Here is a 13,751-nt window from a genome sequence, read left to right on the forward strand (position 1 = left end):
CTAGAGAGAGTTCACTGGTGATAATTATATTAGATAAGGTGTCCTTAAGCTGGTAATGTTCGCTAAGGATCCGTCACATGTGTTCACAGTTGTCAACAAACGCGTGGTCCTCCTGGGCTCTCGTGGGCGCTTCTGCCCCAGATCCCCTTCCATGCTCCCAGAGCTTGGAAGTCTTCTATGAATATTGATTGATTATTTTTACAGTCTAGACTTATGATTGAGATAAGATATGATTATAATATAATTTGATATAGGATATAAAGATTATAAGTAGTACTTGATAGTACCACTGATTCTTATTAAGGATTTGATTTTATCCCTACCGGATATTGAATCAATGTTCCAATAATTTTTTAATTAAAAAATCCTTCTAGAAGCTTCTGGATCCATGAGAGATCATGCACTAAGTCACGTAGGCATCTATAGGGCCCTATGCCTACGGGATCCAAGTGACATTATCTTCTAGGATCAAGTTGTATAATGAATCTATAATGATTCTGATATGATTTTGATACGATTTGATATGATTTTAGATATGATACAGAAATTATACATTTCTTAGATGATAATTAGATATGGTGGGTAAAAATTTCCCACAGACCGGACTCTCGTCCATTATTTTTCTCTTGAATCCTAACTTTGGACCGGACTTGCATCCACTACAAAAATATTTGTATAAAATTCATTTTTTATCCAATCGACCTCGGGATAGTATCAAAATAAGCGCCTTTAGAATGCGCACAATTTGATACCAAAATGAAAGATGTAACATGAAACTTGATGTCCGAATACTTATATGATTATAAATAGGTTTTTGGTCAAAATTTTAAAATATTTGTTAAAATTCTATTTACTGTGCTATTATGTTGGGACTAGTTTTAAAATGCGCGCCTTTACGTTGCGAACAATTTGATACCAAAATGAAAGATGTAACACAAAAATTTATGTCAGAACACTGGAAAGATATAAAACATTTTGTGATGATGAGCGTCCAGAATTAAAATATTTGTTAAAATTCCAGTTATTGCTCTATTATTATGGGACTAGTTTTTAAATACGCGCCTTTTTATTGCAAACAATTTGATACCAAAATGAAAGATGTAACACAAAAATTGATGTTATCAAACTAAACGAGTACACACATTAGGTTGCAGTGTACAAATTGGTGCTCGTTCCCGGGTAACTTTAGGCTTTTCTGCGGGGAGGCACTCCAAACTTTTGTACATTACATTCATACACATCTGTAAGGAATTTAATTGTGAACACAATGATACCAAAACGAGCGACGTAGCACGAGAATTAAGGTGAGAAAAATGGAACGAGTATGCACATTTTACTGATTTTGTGTGCTCATGGGTAACTGTTGCCGACTTTAGGCTTTGCTGTTGGGAGTCACGCCAGGCTTTTGGACATTATATTTATACACACCTGTAGGGAATTTAATTGCGAACACAATGATACCAAAACGAGCGACGTAGCACGAGAATTAAGGTGAGAAAGCTGAAACGAGTACACACATTTAGGTGTCACCGCGCCCGCACGCACATCGAGTGCATTACCCTTAAGTTGACCACGCGCCTGTCCGGTGACATAGTGTTAAATACCTTTCAACCAGTGAGAGTGAAGATGCAAGCACTAGCAGAGGGTGTGGTAGAAAAACTTTGAAAACTTTGACGCATGTGCAGTTGGATGAGGCTGTGTACAAGTGGTTTGCTCAGCACCTTACAGCTGGTGTGACAATTCAGTCCCAGAAATACAAAATGCTGCAAGCCTTGGAATAAAGGATTTTCAAGCTAGTGAAGGGTGGGTTGAAAGGTTCAAAGGGAGGCATAATATTGTGAAGAGGAAAACTGAGTGCAGATACAAGCAGTGTAGAACCATTTAAACATAAATTAAGAACATACATTTTGTCAAATAATTTATATTCATATCAAATTTATAATGCAGATGAAACTGGGCTGTATTGGAGGAGTTTACCAGAAAAAACTCTAGCTATGAGGAGTGAGGATTGTGTGCCAGGACGTAAGGTTAACACTTTGGTCCGGTAATGACGCAGCATTGCGTGATTTCCGGCGGCAAATTGGCGACGGTTTCAGGAGGGGCGCGCCGTGGTTTTGGACATTACAGGTATATGCATACACACCTGTAGGGAATTTCATTGCGAATACAATGATACCAAAATGAAAGACCTAGGACCAGAATTGAGGTAACAAAGTTGAAAAGAGTATATCCATTTTATTGCTCTTTATTAGCGCTCACTGCGGTAACGCATCGTCACTTTCTCTGTTCGCTGTGGGTGGGACGTCGGGCTTTTGGACTTTATATTTTCATATACTCCTGTAGGGAATTCTATTGCAAACACAATGACACAAAAATGAAAGATCTAGGACGAGAATTGAGATGTCCAAAGTGAAGAGAGTGTACACATTTTATTGCTCTTGCACGCTCCCTGGTAACATCCTCTCACTTTCTCACTTTTTCGCTGGGTTTTAGGGTTTTATATGCATTTAGTCCTGTAGAGAATTCTATTGCGAACACATTGTCACCAAATTGAAAAACCTAGGACGAGAACTGAGATGACAAAGTTGGAGAGTATACACATTTCGGTATGACCGCGCGCTCTATTATAATGAGAGGCACCTTGGGGTGGTGCAGCACTCTCTTTCTGGTAACTTTCATCTTGTCGGCGGGTGGAGCGCGCCACTGTTTTTGACATTATATGCATATATTCCTGTTGGTAATTCTATTCCGAACACATTGATACCAAAATGAAAGACCTAGGACGAGAATTGAGGTGACCAAAGTGAAAGGAGTGTACACATTTTATCGGTCTTGTGCGCTCCTGGGTAACACGTTCTCACTTTCGCTGTTTGTTGTGGATAGTACACTGGGCATTTGGACTTTATATGCCTTTAGTCCTGTAGAGAATTCTATTGTGATCACAATGATACCAAAATGAAAGACCTAGGATGAGAATTGAGGTGACCAAAGTGAAGGGAGTGTAAACATTTTATCGCTCTTGAGCCACGCTCCCGGGTAACATGCTCTCACTTTCTCTGTTGTGGATGGTACGCTGGGCCTTTAGATTTTATATGTTTTTAGTCCTATAGAGAATTCTATTGCGAACACATTGATACCAAAATGAAAGACCTAGGACAAGAATTGAGGTGACCAAAGTGAAAGGAGTGTACACATTTTATCGGTCTTGCGCGCTCCCGGGTAACACCCTCTCACTTTCTCTGTTTGTTGCGGATAGTACGCTGGGCATTTGGACTTTATATGCCTTTAGTCCTGTAGAGAATTCTATTGTGAACACAATGATACCAAACTGAAAAACCTAGGACGAGAATTGAGGTAACAAAGTTGAAAAGATTATACACTTTTCAGAATTATCGCGCGCTCCCGCGGAATGCCCAAACCCACCCGGGGTAGTGTAGCGCATATGTGCTCTGAGCATCAAAGTATTAACAAAGACAGGCTGTCGGCCATGATGTATGTGAATGCTGATGGCACAGACAGAATCACGTGTGCAATTGTTGGCAAATCAAAGAAACCAAGAGCCTTGCAAAATTGCTTGGACAGACTGCCTGTGAAATATTATAACTCAAAGAATGCATGGTTTACACAGATCTTTCTTTCCTGGTTTCATGATGTGTTCTGCAGGGAAATTTGTGACTATCAAGTTAACACTATCGCTCACTTACGATTCAGCAATGAGTCGTCCATTCAGCAACAGCAGTCCCGGTAACGACACAGCATTTTTCGTCCGTTAAAAACTGTGCCCAGCATTTGCACTTGGCTGTGGGAGGGGCGCACCGTGGTTTTGGGCCTTATATATAAAGTTGAAAAGAGTATACACATTCTACTTTGTGCTCAATTAGCGCTCACAGGGGTAACGCGATGTTACTTTTTTTGTTTGCTGTGGGTGTTACGCCGGGTTTTTGGAGTTTATATGCATTTAGTCCTGTAGAGAATTCAATTGTGAACACATTGATAACAAAATAAAAGACCTATGATGAGAATTAAGGTGACAAAAGTGAGAAAGAGTGTACACATTTCATTGCTCTTGCACGCTCTTGGGTAACTCGCTCTCATTTTCTCTGTTTGCTGCGGGTGCTAAGCCGGGGCTTTTTTTAGTTTATATGCATTTACTCCTGTAGAGAATTTTATTGCAAACACATTGATATCAAATTGAAAAACTTAGGACGAGAATTGAGATGACAAAGTTGAAAAGAGTATAAACTTTTTAGTATTACCGCGCTCTCTCTAATGGAAGGCCAGGAGCCCTTTGGGGTGGCGCGGCGCTCTCTTCTGGGTAACCTGGGCCTGCTTTCATCATGTCGGCGGGTGGAGTGCACTTTTTTTTTTTTTTTTTAAATATATGCATATACTCCTGTTGGGAATTCTATTGCGAACACATTGATACCAAAATGAAAGACCTAGGACAAAAATTGAGGTGACCAAAGTAAAAGAGTACACATTTTATCGCTCTTGCGCGCTCCCGGGTAACTCGCTCTTACTTTCTCTGTTTGTTGCAGGTAATAAGCCGGGCTTTTGGAGTGTACAGGCATACCTCAGTTTAAGAGTTTAATTGGTTCCTGGAGACGCCTCGTATTCCGAAAACTCGTATTCCGAAGCTAATTTCCCCATAAGAAATAAAGGGAAATGAATTAATCCATTCCTGACTACCCCAAAAACCCCACATCAAACTAAATTTTTATACCTAATTCATCTAAATAAACCTACAAAACTATGTTCAAGTTATTACTTACCTTGCTGTTGAATGCTGTAGGCGTATAGAAGATGGTGAGGAGGGGGGAGGAGGAGAGGAGTTACTGTTTGGAAGGGGAGTCCCCTTCCATTATCACATCAGGCAGTGAGGACCTTTCTGGTGTGCTTTCCCTGGGACGTTTTATCTGAGTGCCACTAGGTCCTGGTTGAGGCTCACTGCTCGATTTCCTCACCACAAATCTGTCCATGGAAGCTTGCTTTTCCTTTCTTCGCAAGCTCTCTCTGTAGTAAGGCATCACATTGTCATTGAAAGGATTAAGACAACGGCCTACTACAGCTTTCTCTGGGCGAGTCTTTTCAACAATTGTTTGAATCTCTTCCCACACCTGACACCTTAATTACTGCAGAAGGGACATTCGCTGCTGCCACCTCCTCCTCCACTGCAGAATCATCCGCTGCTGCATTGGCTTGCTGTTCCTGTTGAAGGGCTTGGAGTTCTTCGGTGGTCAGTTCTTCGTTGTGTTCTTCCACCAACTCCTCCACATCATCACCATCCAATTCCAAGCCCATTTGCTGGCCTAGACTAACAATTTCCTCAACAATAGGCGCATCATTTATAGGCTCAAACCCCTCAAAGTCTAGTTCTCTCACACATTCAGGCCACAATTTTCTCCAGCCAGAGATCAGGGTTCTTTGAGTCACTTCTTGCCAGGCTTTGTCAACGAGCTTTAAAGCACTACAAATGTTAACACTTTCGCGCTCTCAGCACTCAAAAAAAAAACAATACCCCAGATGCTTTCGGCACTTCGCGCGCCTACGCGGTAAGACCGAAAAGTGTACACTCTTTTGACTGTCCTGACAATAATTGAAGGCGTACGTATTTAAATTTGGTATCACTGTGTTCGCAATGAAATTGTCTATAAGAGCATACCTATAAAATGCCGCCCAAGCATAAGGAGTATCAACACCAAATAAAAAACTATGCAGATCACTCGCCGAGAGCGCCAAACAGCAACAAAATGTTTCCACTCTCTTAATGGTTGCGAAGCCTACAGTTGTCCTACATCGCTAATTTTGGTATCATTGGAATCGCAATAAAATTCTCTACACGGGCATATGCATATGAATGTTTAATATAGGTAATTGCCCACCCGCAAGAGTGTGTGAAGTGGAGAGTAGTTAGCCGCGAGCGCACTGGCGAAAACACAGGGGGGAAATCATGCTTGGAAAGTTTATACGTTTCCTGACCCTACTTTTCTATGTACGTATTTCTTTTTTTATACCAATGTGTTCGCAATAAAATTTTCTATAAGATGAACTGTATAACATTTGTACAAAGCATGTGTAAGAGAAGCGCCAAATATAGAACCACGTCGCTCAGTATGCGTTCGCGGCAGAAACGAACGCATTGTTTTCGTTCGTTTGATGTTTGTCATGTTTATACTTGTTGAAACATTTTATAATTTGTATGACAGTGATCGCAGTAACAATCCCTACACAGACATATACATAACACATACAAATATTTCCCACGTGTTGGATATATCAACGGCTAAAGGGAACCCACTGCCACACGCTCGCCACACCCCCAAACATACTTTGTGTATTTTTTTTTTTACTCATAGAAGTTTATGTGATATAATATTCATTCTGGTACCAAAACATTCGCAAATAAATTCCCTACAAAACAAAAGTATCCCCATCCATTTCGGTTAAAAAATGGAATTTATAGAAATATTTTTTCGATGGACGAGAAAACTCGGCTGTTATGCGGAATCGTAAGAGAAAACGGCGACGAGTTATCTCTAATCTAAAGCGCGAAAGTGTTAAAATGGTGTTTTCAGAACAATTTGAGGGTGAGGTTTGTGGCTTCAGTCACTTCAAAACATTTCCGGAAAAGTGCCCTTTCATAAAGTTTCTTAAAATTCGCTATGATTTTCTGGTCCATAGGCTGAATTAGAGGAGTGGTGTTAGGAGGAAGGAATTTAACTGTGAGGAATTTATTGTATCTGAGCAACAAATCATCTTCCAAGCCTGGAGGATGAGCAGGAGCATTGTCGAGGAGAAGCACGGCTTTGAGTGGCAAATGTTTCTCCTGAAGATATTTTTCTATGGCAGGGCACAGCACTTCATTCACCCACTCCGAAAAAATAAGCCTAGTCACCCATGCCTTGTTATTAGACTTCCACATCACACACAAATGGGTTTTCTGCACTTTATACTGTTTGAAAACCCTTGGATTTTCAGAATGATACACTAGCAAGGGTTTAATTTTCAAATCGCCACTCGCATTTGAACACAGCACAAGCGTAAACCTATCTTTCATAGGCTTGTGTCCAGGCAAGGATTTTTCCTCCTTGGTAATGTATGTCCTCTTAGGCAATCTTTTCCAAAACAGTCCTGTTTCATCACAATTAAACACTTGCTGCGGTAGGTATCCCTCAGCCTCTACAAACTCTTTAAATTCCTCAATAAATCGTCCAGCGGCTGGTTTGTCTGAGCTGGCTGCCTCCCCATGCCTTTTAACACTATGGATACCACTTCTTCTAAATTTTTCAAACCAGTCCCTGCTTGCCTTAAACTCTTTCGTATCTGCATCACTCGTTGCAGGGGTATTCTTTAGAAGGTCTTCGTGCAATACCCTGGCTTTCTCACAAATAATGGCCTCCGAAACACTATCACCCCTTAACTCCTTATCGTGTATCCAAATTAATAACTTTTCCACTTCAAGTATTTGTGGTCTTTGTTTCGTCATTGTTCTTACTCCTTTTGCCATTTTAGCACCCATAATCTCATTTTTCTTCTTAAGTATAGTGCATATTGTTGATGTGGCTTTGTTGTACTGCCTACAAAGTTCAACAACACGTGTACCGTTCTCATGCTTCCGAATGATCTCTTGTTTCTCCTCTATTGTCATCCTCACATGGGCTTTCTTGCCTTGATCCTTACCACTGGCTTTCTTGGGACCCATGGTGAGATATATAATAACAAATTGTATAGTCAAATCACCAAAAATCCAACTAAACACTGAAAATCCGCATGAAGAATTGATGTGGGGTAGTCACTGAGCGCGAGACAATGGTAAACTGAGGGGCGCAGGGGCGACGATCGCCGAACCACCACGTGCTGGGTCGGCCTGTACGCGTATCAACAAACTCGCGTCCCGAGGTAACCCTCGCGTTCCGAGACATATTTTTCAAGGAAATCCTGCTCGTCTTCCGAAAAACTCGCATACAGGGACACTCGCATTCCGAGGTACCACTGTATATGCATTTATTCCTCTAGAGAATTCTATTGCGAACACATTGATGGTACCAAATTTAATATCTTAGGACAAGAATTGAGGTGACAAAGTTCAAAAAAGTATATGCTTTTCAAAATTACCGCACGATCCTGTGAAATGCTGAAACCCACCTGGGGTAGTGCGGGTCTCGCGCCTACAGTGAGCGAAAGTGTTAAGAAACTCAAAGTAAGGCCAAGCGAAGTTCGGGCTTTGCTGCTGCATGATAATGTGCCTGCCCACCCCAGAATTGACACGTTAACCTCACATGATGATAAGGTAACGTGTATGGCACTTCATCCTAATACAACTTCTCTCATCCAGCCTATGGATCAGGGAGTTATCTGCGCCATGAAGAGGTTGTACACCAAAAAGATGCTAAACGAAGTTTTGGTGGTTTTGTCTCTTCCGGAAGATGTGGAACTCGGTGTGGATAACAGGGTTAAAAAAAAAACCTTGAGAATTTGAAGAATTATACAATCAAGGAAGCCATCTATAACTGGGCCAAGGTGTGGAGTGAAGTAAAGGAATCGACTTTGAATTCCTGGAAAAAACTCCTCACGTCCAAGGTCAGCAATGAGGAGGAGTAAGAAATAAATTTTGAAGGACTTACAGATGAAATCCATGGAATGTTCAGAAATGCTGACAAAAAACTTAGAAAGACAGGATGTGGTTGATTGACTTGAAAGAGATGCCAATGACCCAGGATATGGTGTGATGAGTGAAGATGAGATTCTCCAGTCACTTACTGGTGAGGTCGGCGAAGAGGAGGAGGAGGATGAAGAAGGCAGTGAAGAACCAACACCACTGACCACGAAATACAGTTTACTCATGACCTAAGTTGACGAATAAATTAATTTTTCATCCAACTGTGCTAATCCAGAAGTTGGAAACATGTACCAGAACCTGAGTCGGGGCAATCGTAAGTCGAGGTGCCACTATTTTAAAATTTGGACCATGAAAGTATTTATAATCTTTCAAGTGTTCTGACCTCAATTGTCAGGCTACATCGTCATTATTGTATCAAATTGTGCGCAATCTAAAGGCGCTCATTTTGAAACCACTCCCAGATTGATTGTATCAAATGTAAATTTTTAACAAATATTTTAAAATGATGGAGGCAAGTACGAATCACCCGAGTGCGATAGTGTTAACCTCTTCTGAACTACTACTACTCTTACCAGTTGTAACATTTCCTAAATACCTGGACTCGGCAAACTCAAGCAAACGAGTACAACCGGGCCATGCTGGTAGGCCTGGGGCCTGTCTTCTCCGGTGATTGTTGTTATTAGTTGGCTGTGTAAACATAGTCTAAGATGTGTTCTATCATGTGTGTTAAGCCCCAAAACATGGCAATAAAGAGCTAAAAACTTGATGCAATCAAAACCTCAAAATTTCAGAATGGACCAGTCCCAAATGTTACATCATAGAGTAGCAAAATTACACTAAGGTTGGTTACTCTGTTTGTTACTCTGTTACTCTGCACATGGTACAGGTGCAAACAGGTGATGGTTAGACCCATTAGGGTCTAACCATCTAAATTTTTTCTTCTGCATAGAATCAAATGCAGAAACACAGGCCTTTTGTGGCCTCATTATCAGACAAGTAGCCTAATATACAAATTTATAGGCTTCAGAATTAATTTTTAATTTACAAGTAGATTAATAGAAAAATATTTTATTCCTTGCATCACTGACATATCACAAACCTCATCTACATGCTGCTCCAGGCTGCGGCTTGGTCCACCGCTGTAGAACTGATACAATCTATTCCATGTGCTCTGAATTGAGTCCACTATTTTCTGCTTGAATTCTGTTCCCACACGCTCAATGGTTTCCTTTAACTCTGAAAAAAGAATCAAAATAATAATGAAATATATTTGGCACAGTTCATCAATTTGCAAGAGATGAAGCAGAGTGTAAAAACTTAATTTAATGGACGAAAGCATGCCAACAAATTGGGCAGCATTAATAATGTTCTATACTTACCTGGTTGTGTCTACTGGAGCAAGCTTTAGCTCTAGAGCCCTGCTTCACAGCTATCATACAGTGTGCTTTTATATAATAATAATTCACTGTGGCAGGGGACAGGAAGCCAGAGTGTATTCATACATGTTTGCCTTATCAACATCACCCCCCCCCCAGTCAAATTATTGACCCTGTACAGGATGACCCACAACAAGCTGACTAACTTCCAAATACCTACTCACTGCTAGGTAAACAGAGGCATTAGGTTAACCCTTGCACTGCTCACCTATTTTCGGCAAAAACGTCTTGGTGCAATTGACAAGGACATATTTTTGTTATTTTTACAAATGTTCAGGTAAATTTAATGTCAAAATGTTTCCAAAGTCAAATATTTCCATTTTAAAACACAAATAGTAATGAAAACATTAAAAAACATTAAAATATAGCCAAATTAAAAAACAAAAAGCACAACTCTCTGAGCGCCTAAAGGCGCTTTGCGCAGTGCAGTGGTTAAAGGAAATGTGCCCAACCATTTCTGGGAGCTTCCCGGGATTCAAACCCGGAATTCTTGATTGTGTGTCGAGAACAAACCAGACTGCACTACCGGTACCCTTAATAAAAAGTAATATCTGCTGTGCCAGGACACACTGAAATGGAGATGGCTTCCACCACTTGGACCTTGAGCTCATTTCACTTTCATATTGTATTACGCTATTGTATTATTATTAAATATTGTAAGCCTTCAGCGTACAATATTTGGCTGCATCTCGGCCTTGACTGTGTGTCTACCGTCCACTTTTGCCTCCTCGTTCTGTTGTTCCTCGTAGAGATAAACACCGTTTCCATTAACTTTATCTATTCCCTTGAACACGTACATTCATATCGCTTCATGTTATTCTCTCTAGGTCATCACACGAGTTCTCTCGCTTCTCAAATCATACGACTAACTCCAGTAGTAGCCTTTAAGCACAGCTTTGGTCCTCTGTCACCACGGACCTGTTACCCTCACTTTTACTCGACAAGTTTTGTCTTTTGCATGCAATTTACTCTAATTTACAGAATATGTAAGGATCCCACTAATATTTTTCCACTACTTTATTCTCAAAGTAGTGTATAGATGTATTTATTTATTGCCTATTATTGCCGGGTTATGTTTTTCGGAGCACTGAGTTTTTTTTATTCATTTGTTGATTACATGTCTCGCCCTTGTATATTGGTTCCGCATATTTGTTTATCCTTAACACTCGCAGTTTCCGTTAAACAGGTTCACAGGGGTTTACAAACAAAAACAATCCCTTCTTGTTTTGTTATGAAAATAAGGCGAGTTCAGTACATATTTCCCAGAATTTTGCATATGGATCAGTCGCATCTTCTCTTGACAACATTTCTTCTTAATCAAACCCACTAAAAACTGACAAAATTCTCAACGAAATTCATTTCTCTCACTAAGTTCCCCAGTTGCCAACCCCGGTTCATTCCGCACACAATGATTACACAACATCCAACACCTTGCCTCGGCCACCGTTACTACCACCGTGTACTTCTCCACACCAGACCCTTGAGGTGTACCACTAGGTTTGTACAGGAACACAATGAGGGGACATATGGAAGGTACTTAAAGGCCATTGGGTTTCCCATTTAATTACATAGACTAGACTCTGGCAAGAATAACACACCTTAACATACACCATCTGGTTAAATCCACTTCCAATACCCATAAACCCACTAAACCTCCACGGACACCATCTACACTCGTAACCTCCGCCCAAGTCCCTAATACTGAATGATTACTACAACATTACACACCTGGTTAGTCTTACATTCAATACTCTCATACTGCAGACTGGACTTTGTCAACAAGATCATATCAAGTGCCGACATATTTGTCAGTTCCACTTGGTTGCTGCCACAGGTGGAGATAAAGAGGACTTGCCAGTATCACTCCTACCACCAGACTGACTCCAGCCAGCCTCAAACACTTCACCCTGCCTCTCAAGGAAGGTATAATCCGAATGACCATCAGTCACCTTGATCCTAGAAGCCTGAGGTCACCTTTTGTGACTCTTGGCTGGAACATACATTTGGGTGCAGCAGCTGCTGCATTAATCCCTTGACCTTTCCTTGATGTGTGACCACAGCCTGAATACTTAACATGTACTTTTATCCATCATTTCTTGTGGATTACAACATTACATGAAGGGACAGGTTGAACAGTGGTCCAGCAACCAAATCCTCAAAAGAATCCCTGAATCCAACAGCCTTAGTGACTGAGAAACGGTAATGATTGTCAGCATTAACAAAAATAGTTACTCCTTCGAAGGCTGCACGTAACAGTAAGAATCAGATACAAACAGCAAAGTCACCACTTCACAACCAGACAAAAATGTAAGCAAACCTCATAGTACCATAAGAATTGACTCGCCATGTCATTAATGAAAGAGGCAGATAATGCTTTGTCAGGTATTGCACACTGAACTCTCAATATGTCCAAGAGAAAAGAAGGCATACAAAACCAGAGCATTAATAACTGAAGTCACTTAGATCACTACTGCTCGTCGACTTGGACTGGACGGTAGAGCGACGGTCTCGCTTCTTGCAGGTTGGCATTAAATCCCTGACTGTCCAAGTGGTTGGCCACCATTCTTTTCTTCACCCCATCCAAAATCCTTATACTCGTATCCTTTCTAAGTGCTGTATAGTCGTGATATGCCTTAGTGCTTTCTCCTGATAATTACCTTACCTTAAATCACTACTCAAAGCCACAAACACAATAACAGAACTATAGTATTAACCCCTCCCCCCCATTGGAGGCATAATCTAGCATAATAATTAAACTAATATACAGTCTTAATTACAGTACTGCAGCTCATCAATTAGCTTCAGGTCAGCAACATAGTTCTAAACACACCAAAGAGCCAAAGCTCAACCCTTGCAAGCACAACTAGGCAGAAAAGAGGAATGCCCCGAGGAGGGACTCAACCTTTCCGAAGTAACTCTGGTACGGAAATGGGAATCACAAACACGTACTAGGAAATCACAAACACGCACTATGGAACCACAAGCACGCACTATGGAACCACAAACACGCACCAGGAAATCCCAAACACCCATCAGGGAAGATAACGCCAGATGATGGCCAGGTCCAGAAGTTACTAAACACATACAACATGGTTGGCATAAGCACAGTAATGAAGCACATAATATAAGCAATAAAAATGGTCCCTATATGGGACAAACTTCCAATGGAAAGTCACTAAAGAATGTTATATACTGAACGAGGGTGATAGAAGTGAGAGCAGTCACTAGCTCAGAATCAGGCAAGAGAATGAAGGGTAAGCAAAGGTAGATCGTGTGTAACCTGGGGCCAGATTCATGAAGCAGTTAGGCAAGTACTTACGAACCTGTACATCTTTTCTCAATCTTTGGCAGCTTTGTTTACCATTATTAAACAGTTAAAGAGCTCTGAAGCCCCAGGAGGCTGTTTATAACAATAACAACAGGTGATTGGGAAGTTTTCATGCTTGTAAACTGTTTAACCAATGTAACCAAAGTCGTCAAAGATTGAGGGAAGATTTACATGTTCATAAGTACTTGCGTAATTGCTTTGTGAATCTGGCCCGAGGACTACTACCTAGCTGTAGGTGGGGTTGTTACCCAGCCCGTCCTCGGCAGTTACCACAATGAACAACAATATTTTAACTATATTTAGTTATATGCACCTCTCTATTAATGCAATAGCTCTGTAATCTGAATTCAGGCAACCCAAATCGTCA

At 40.8% G+C, this 13,751-nt stretch overlaps 1 protein-coding gene across 4 annotated transcripts in view; it reads right to left on the reverse strand.

Moving 5' to 3' along the window:
• LOC123764198 (SEC23-interacting protein) overlaps positions 1–13,751 on the reverse strand; it is a 78,106-nt gene that overhangs the window by 13,666 nt on the left and 50,689 nt on the right. For all 4 annotated transcript variants that reach the window (XR_011231028.1, XM_045751745.2, XM_045751737.2 and 1 more), the window contains exon 13: positions 9,720–9,856. Coding sequence is in view for 3 of the 4 variants with exons in the window: in XM_045751745.2 (XP_045607701.2) it covers positions 9,720–9,856 (137 nt within the window). In the remaining variant the exon portion in view is untranslated. The remainder of the gene's footprint in view (positions 1–9,719; positions 9,857–13,751) is intronic.

Source organism: Procambarus clarkii, chromosome 5 (assembly GCF_040958095.1).
Source record: "Procambarus clarkii isolate CNS0578487 chromosome 5, FALCON_Pclarkii_2.0, whole genome shotgun sequence".
In the NCBI taxonomy this organism is placed as follows: Eukaryota; Metazoa; Arthropoda; class Malacostraca; order Decapoda; family Cambaridae; genus Procambarus; species Procambarus clarkii.